Consider the following 7,471-nt stretch of genomic DNA (forward strand, 5'->3'; position numbering starts at 1 on the left):
ATGCTAAAACTTGCACATAATTGTGTGGCCTTTGAATTGTAGCAACTTAATATACTAGCATGTTTTTTTGCATTTTCTTTTTAGAATGTAATGGCAGCAAATTGTTATTTATTCAATCCCTTTCTAATTATTCTTATTAATTTTTTATTTCTTCAATTTCCCTCTTACAACTTGGGATATTTTTGTACAAAATTTTCTTCCTTAAATAGCAAAATAAGTTGGTTGCCCTTGGATACTAGTTGCCCCTTCCATAGCAAGGGGAACCATTTTTTCTTGTATCAGGATGCAAACATGTTGGACTGGCCCAGGCTAGTACCTCCAGCAAAAAATCCTGGGAGATCTGAGACAGAATTCATCAGTTGTTCCTGCCTTTCTGTACTGATTCTCTTCCACTTCTCTGTTCTCTTTCACCTCTGTGTTGTCAATTTCTGGAAGGAAGGAAGGAAGACAGTGGAGTTCACACAAATGAAAATTGGCACTGATTTGAAGGCACTCCACAGGAAACACTAAAACTTTGTGTAAATAAATTCTCTTGCTTGTGAGATAGACTTGTTTGCACCTACTGCCTGCCAAAGGAAATGAAAAGGGGTCAGCAGGGTCATAAATGCCCCATTGGATTCTGTACAAATTTTTTGCTAACATTTCCTCCACAAGTATATAATCCCTGAAAAAATATTAGCTTAAGAGGATGGGTTAGGTCTAAATATGATTTAAATGCATGCACCGTAGACAGAGCCACAGGCAATGTGCACACTTATCGGCCTGCTCCCACCTGAAGCAAACTCTCCAGCCCTCAGAAGATGGAGGATCCAGCTGAATGAGGTCAATTCTTGTGGTGGGAATGGGAATGGGAATGGGGATTTCTACAAATCAGACAGCACCTCCCATCAATGGAGCCCTTGTATTGATGGAAGGCAGATTTTGAATCCTACTCAAAATCTTTAATGTCTACCATAACTTTTCTCCGTATCTATTCTTGCAGTGCTCACCAGGTGAAACCTGATCTGATGGGAGGGGAGAACAGCACTACAGCGAGTGATTTTATTTTTCTGGGATTGGCCACTAATCCAAAGCTGAAGCACCTCTTGTTTTCTATCTTCTTGGCTGTGTATGGTACAACCGTGTTGGGCAACCTCCTGATTGTGGGTCTAGTGGTTTATGAGCCTACCCTCCACTCCCCCATGTACTTCTTCTTGGGGAACCTCTCCTTCTTGGATTTCTGCTACTCTTCTATAACTGCTCCTAAAATGTTGGTTGGCTTCCTATCAAGGACCAACACCATTACTTATGGAGGCTGCATTTCTCAGATCTTCTTCTTCCACTTCATTGGTGGCATCAAGACTTTTCTTCTCATCATCATGGCATATGATCGCTATGTTGCCATCTTTCACCCTTTGCGCTACATGGCCATAATGAATGCAACCCTATGTAGTGGATTTATGTGGGCCTCCTGGGTTGGTGGCTTCATCCACTCCATTGTGCAAGTGGCCATCATCACCCAGCTGCCCTTCTGTGGCCCCAGTAGGCTTGATAATTTTTACTGTGATGTCCCACAGGTGGTCAAACTGGCTTGCACGAATACCTTCATAGTGGAGCTTCTCATGGTGTCCAACAGTGGACTGGTGACCTTGATGTGCTTTGTTGTGCTGCTTGTGTCATACACCGTTCTTCTGGCCAGGCTCAGAGCAGGCTCTGCATCAGGTCGGAGCAAGGCTGTCTCCACATGTGCTTCCCACATCATTGTGGTGACCTTGATTTTTGGGCCGTGCATCTACATTTATGTCCATCCCTTCCATGCATTTCCCATGGACAAGGTTGTTTCTGTTATCTACACTGTCATCACTCCTGTCCTGAATCCTTTCATTTACACTCTGAGGAACAAAGATTTCAAAATGGCCATGGAAAAACTCAAGAGAAGAAAGCAGAATCCAGTTCCCTGAGACCTGCCAACACAGTTAACTTCTGCTCATAATAGTTTTGATTTCTTTGTAATTCAAGAGCTCAGTCTGTCCATAATAAATATAAAATCTGAATGGATCAGTCCATTTTGCTTGTTTCAGTATTATTATTAATTTTCAAAATGTTCTTCCCACCTCTCACAGCACAATCTTTCCAGCAACAATTGTGTTGTCCATTTAGGAATTTATTTGCTTTTCAAACAGGATACAGTTAAAGCAATTTGACAGCCAGTTTAACTGCATAAAGAAAGAAAATTTGCTTTTTTTCTAGACAGAGGAAGCACCTTCCTTGTGGATTGAATGGAACAGATGCTTAGAAAAGAATGAAAATAATGATCATCCTGGAAAAATAGAGATCTCACAAGATGAAATAAAATCCAATTGCAAACTTCTTACAAACTTCTCCATTTTGGTCAATTATACATCCCAGCAGTAGTGACTTCTGCCCCTGGAGTTCTGGATGTCTGAAATGATACCTCCCAATTTAACATAGTCTCTTAAAATGATTGAATTCCAATTTTCTCATGACATTTGTTTAGACTTGTGTTTGGATCTTGTTCCAACATTTTCCCAGCCTTTTCTGGGTGGTGTACAACTTCAATCCCCACAATACCCCTTTCCATACAATCCTGGTTTCCTGAACTCTACCTATCTTATTTTTGTGTATTGGCCTTAACAACTGAAACTGGCACTTTGCTATTGTTGTAATTTGCTTTTTATTGTGTAAATTTCCAAGCCCCACTTTCAGTATTAAATTGGTACAAATTTAGGTGCACATTTCTTCTCTTCACGTTTGTGTAAGTAATTTTACATAATAAAGGGGGTTATTTTTGCAAGCAATATCTCTAGTATGTTTAATGTTGCTTTGAGTGTACTTTCCTCAATGATTAGAGAACTTCAATGAAAATTTCAGACAAGTGTGTATTTCAAAGAATTCCACAAACTGAATCAAAAGTGTGAAATTAGGTAAATCACATTAGAATGTGAATCAAATGGATTTCTTCCTTATCCCCAAGTTTAGTAATAAGGATAGCATTGCTAGGAAGAGACAGTCATACTTTATCTCCCTTCACAGAACGGGAGAGTCTGCACTTATTCTTCAACCGCACCATAGCCTCCTTCATTTCCTGATTCCGTAGAGTATATACAAGAGGATTGAGTGCAGGGGTGATTACCATGTAGAATACAGAAGCCATCTTGTCCCTGTTGGAGCTAGAGAAAGGTACCAAGTACACAAAGAGACAGGGCACAAAAATGAGGCTGACCACCGTCAGGTGAGAGCTACAGGTGGACAGAACCTTTCTGCCACTTTCCCTGTAGTGTCCACGAAGGGTGGCCAGGATCACGCCATAGGAGACTAGCAAGATGAGGAAGCAAACCAGAGAGAGGAGGCCACTGTTGGCCACCATAAGTATCTCAGTGGTGTAGGTATCAGTACAAGCCAGCCTGATCACCTGTGGGACATCACAGTAGAAGCTATCCAGCTCATTAGGTCCACAGAATGGAAGCTGAAGGACTAGGATCATCTGGGTGGCAGAGTGGAGGAAGCCTCCAGCCCAGCAGGAAGTGAGGAGTCTGATGCAACGTGGGCGGTTCATTGTGGCTGTGTATGTCAGTGGGTGGCAGATGGCTACATAGCGATCATAGGCCATGAGAGTGAGGACCAACATCTCTGAACCTCCAAAGAAGTGCAGGAAGAAGATCTGGGCCATGCAGCCACCAAACAATATGGTCCTATCACAACTCAGCAGGTCTGCCACCATCTTGGGGACAGCCACAGAACCCAGGGCAGTGTCAATGACAGATAAGTTTGCCAGGAGAAAGTACATGGGGGGTTGGAGAAGCCGGGGCTCTGCGCACACCGTCACCACAATGAGGAGGTTCCCCAACAGGATCGCAATGTAGCAGGCCAAGACCAGGCCAAACAGAAGGAGCTGCATGGGGCAGGAGTAGGAAAACCCCAGGAAGATGAACTCCGTGACACTGGAGACGTTCATGAAGGTGGATGGAAGACCCTGGGACAAAGGACAGCAGGGCATTATGGTCAGCAGCTTTTGATAGTGTGATGACAATAAAAGGCAGCCAAAAAACCCACCACATCATGAGGAACCTTCCCCGTAGTCTGTGCAGAGAGAAATGAGAGGGAAAACAGAGATATTCAAAAAGTCTGAAAGAAGTGGGGCATTCATTCCCCCACATTTTTCTCTGCCAATCATCTTTTCTGTTTCACTTCAGACAGGAACTGTCTCATTTAACCAAATGTTTGTAGGATTCTCCAGGAGGTTTTTGTTTTTCCTAAGGAGTGGCATAAAAATATTAGACAAACTCTTGTGGTCTTTAAGTGTGAATAAAAATAACTGATAAGAGTTTTGGTCTAGCAAACCCTTTTTATCACACTATACCTGCAGAGACTGCATTAAAAGAAAATTATGATAACTTTGGGTCAACCATTGAAATACAACCCAGTTACTTGCTTAATGATGCCATGGATGAGGGTTAATATGACTTAGATTAGGAAACACAATCTTTTGCTATGTAAATCAGAGATACTCATTCAAGACTGTACTGCTTGCTAAAACAGCAATAAAGTGATGTTTCTTTTAATGTACATGGAAATACAGGTCCTAGTAGCAAAGGGGCTTTACAATCTTTTATCTGGGCTTGTAGAACAGCAATCTGCATAAAATATGCATATGTTGATTTGTATATCTGTGTGCAGATTCACAAATAGTTATTAGATTTTACTTAAATTTCACAAGAGAATCAGCAAATACATTTCTCATGCATATCATCTAAAATAATTTGCATCCTTTCCTAAGATCTTCCCAAACTGAAGGAAACAGTGGTTTGGTTGTTTGTTTTTGTGTGGTCAATTGCCTTGAAAGGTAGGATTTGAAGGGGGTGTGGCTCCACGTAAGAAGGGAAGGGGAAAGTTAACTCTTACCTCTGCAGCTGAAAGCCTCCAGACAATTGCCCCCTGAAGGGCAATTATACTATAACACAATCATAAAATAGTGGAGTTGGAAGGGGCCAGTGAGGCCATCAGGTCCAACCACCTCCTCGGTGCTGGACTCCAAGTTAAACCATCCCTCTCAGATGGCTGCCCAGCTGCAATTTAAATGCCTCCACTGTGAGAGGTCCCATAACCTCCCTAGATCATTGGTCTCACTGTCATACTGCTTCAACAATCAAGAGTTTCTCCTGACATTCAGCTGGAATCTGACTTCCTGTAACCTGAGTCCGTTCTTCCATGTCCTGCTCTCTGGGAAAATTGAGAAGAAACATTGAATAGTAGAGTTGGAAGAGGTCTTTATAAGCCATTGGGTCCAATTCCCAAGAGATCCTGGCCTTCCTCTTTGTGACAGTCTTTCAAGTGCATGAAGAGTGTTCTCCTATCTCTCCTCATTCTTCACATCTTAAAGCAAAACATGCCCAGTTCTTCCAGTCTCCCAATCATGCCTGTTGTCCTCTGCTGGCCCTTTTCCTAGTTCATTTCCCTCTTTCTTTTTTATTTCTGACTGCAGCCTACAAGTCATCATGCAGGATTTGTGTATACAAACAACACAAACACACACAAAGCAGCACAACATTTGGAGCTCTGCAGGGCACTGAATTTCAAACACCTCTAAGTGAAAGGTTCCAAGTGTTCCCACTCAGAAGGTATTATGGAGAAATCTCACCTTTTCCTCTTTTAAGGAAAAAAAGTAAGTGGTAAGAAAAAGATAGGAGACGTGGTGGGAAAATCCCAATGGGGTGCAAGCGGAAGATGATTAAATCTGTCTGGACTCCTAGTAAAATTTGGTGAATGAAGGAGAAGCAAAGCACTGTTCTCCACCACCATCACACACATTTTCGACTCACTTTCATCCATAGGGGCTAGAAACTTGCTTGCTTGCTTTTAAATGAAAACAAATATTCACACATTTTTTCTTGGCTTATCCAATGTGGCATTTGCCCACTGAGAAAAGCAGGGGTGTGTTTAACACTTGGGTGTACATCCACACGCAGAAAACAGGATAATGACTGTCTTCCAAAGACACATTTTCCATGAAAACTTTGGCTTGGATGATAAGCAATTAAGGGCAGAAATCCCCATTTCTCATAGTAAAACTACACCAAGTGCCACATACTTTAAGAGTACTTTATAAGTAAATTACAGGGAAGCCCTTTGTTTCCAACATCCAGTCAGCATACTTGTTTCTGTGGCCAAAATGGCATCAGCAATCCTAGAATCATAGAATAGTAGGGTTGGAAGGGGCCATGAAGGCTATCGGGTCCAACCCCCTGCAGTTGCAGGACACCAAGTTACACCATCCACTCAGGTGGCTGTCGAAATATGTAAGAAGAAAATATTGGCAGGCATTGAGAAATCCCATGGATTGAAGAAGTATGACAAATATTGGTGGGAGGATAAAAAGTCTAGAAGAGATCTACCCCCCCCCCCCCCCGCTAGCAGTGCAAGTAGAACTAAGCATCCTCTAGCTAGGTGAACATTTTTGGGTGAAAAGCAGAAAACCAGATTTGATGGGTATGGATTGGAATGGCATGGAGTAGCTCGAATCCTGAGCCTCAGCACTCGGCTCTGCAACATTTAGTTGCAGGCTTCACTGGTTTCCACTGTTCCCTAAGATAACCATGAAAACCACCACCAACCTTTCCCCAGTCAAAATGGTGAAAGAAAACATCACCACTGCAGATCAGTAAAATGCAAATGAGTTCCCATTTTGACAGCTGTGGAAATTTCTGTATCTACAGAAATGAGTGAGCAAGAAAACTTCAGACCTTAGTTTATTGCTGCACAGTCAGTGCATTGCTAGTTTTTGCGGTCAGTTGGGATTGGCTGGGAAACCAGGTGTGAGTCACAACCTCATGATCCCAGCCTTCCTCACAAGGTGAGTGTAAGGATATGTGAGAGTGTAAAGATCTTTGTACCCTGAAATGTATTGCAAAAATAATAAAGTTGATCACATTTGCCCTGCAAAGGTCACAAATCAATATATCCGCCTGAGTTTTACTCAACAGCTTATTTATTTATTTGTAATCGTCTTGCTTTTGTCCTGGTAGCCTGGATGGATGGACGGACAGACAGATGGATGGATAGATACTTCTGTTCCCCTCCCCCAGTGAAGACCCCAGCTCATCTCCAGTTTTCTAAGAGCAGCCTCTACACATCTCCCTCTTGCAATGTCCAGTTCATGGATACCTTGTTGTTGGCCAGCACCAGTGTGCCTTAGCCTGCCTTCCAGGGTTGTTGGTCACCTGAGATTGCACTGCAAGGAGAGGGCAAAACACAGGAAGGAAGTGAGATGTGCAAAAGGAAAGAAGAAAGAAAAAGTCAAAACATGACCCATAATCTTGGATTTCACTGTAAAAGGAATCCCCCACTCCTAGCACAAAATCAAGTAATGAACTACATGGAACAGAATCAATTTGGAAAAGTAGAACTAGGAGCCAGGAGTTCCAATTCTCAGCCTTTTCTTGCATTCTTCAGCATGAACATAAAAATAGGATTA

General features: G+C 42.4%; 2 protein-coding genes across 2 annotated transcripts; one reads left to right on the plus strand and one right to left on the minus strand.

The window, feature by feature from the left end:
- The first annotated feature begins 1,007 nt into the window (after positions 1 to 1,007).
- Positions 1,008 to 1,940, plus strand: LOC123019470 (olfactory receptor 4D5-like). The gene has a single exon (XM_044422379.1). It carries the CDS (start codon positions 1,008 to 1,010, stop codon positions 1,938 to 1,940), a length of 933 nt encoding a protein of 310 aa, XP_044278314.1.
- Positions 1,941 to 3,010: 1,070 nt separating this feature from the next.
- Positions 3,011 to 3,997, minus strand: LOC123019471 (olfactory receptor 4Q3-like). The gene has a single exon (XM_044422381.1). It carries the CDS (start codon positions 3,995 to 3,997, stop codon positions 3,011 to 3,013), a length of 987 nt encoding a protein of 328 aa, XP_044278316.1.
- Between the last annotated feature and the right edge of the window lie 3,474 nt (positions 3,998 to 7,471).

The sequence above is a fragment of the Varanus komodoensis genome, unplaced genomic scaffold (genome assembly GCF_004798865.1).
Source record: "Varanus komodoensis strain SLA01 unplaced genomic scaffold, ASM479886v1 scaffold126, whole genome shotgun sequence".
In the NCBI taxonomy this organism is placed as follows: Eukaryota; Metazoa; Chordata; class Lepidosauria; order Squamata; family Varanidae; genus Varanus; species Varanus komodoensis.

Bases quoted from the DNA above. Each gene is read 5' to 3' on its own strand.
- LOC123019470 (XM_044422379.1), top strand. From the start codon at position 1,008: ATGGGAGGGGAGAACAGCACTACAGCGAGTGATTTTATTTTTCTGGGA.
- LOC123019471 (XM_044422381.1), bottom strand. From the start codon at position 3,997: ATGCCCTGCTGTCCTTTGTCCCAGGGTCTTCCATCCACCTTCATGAAC.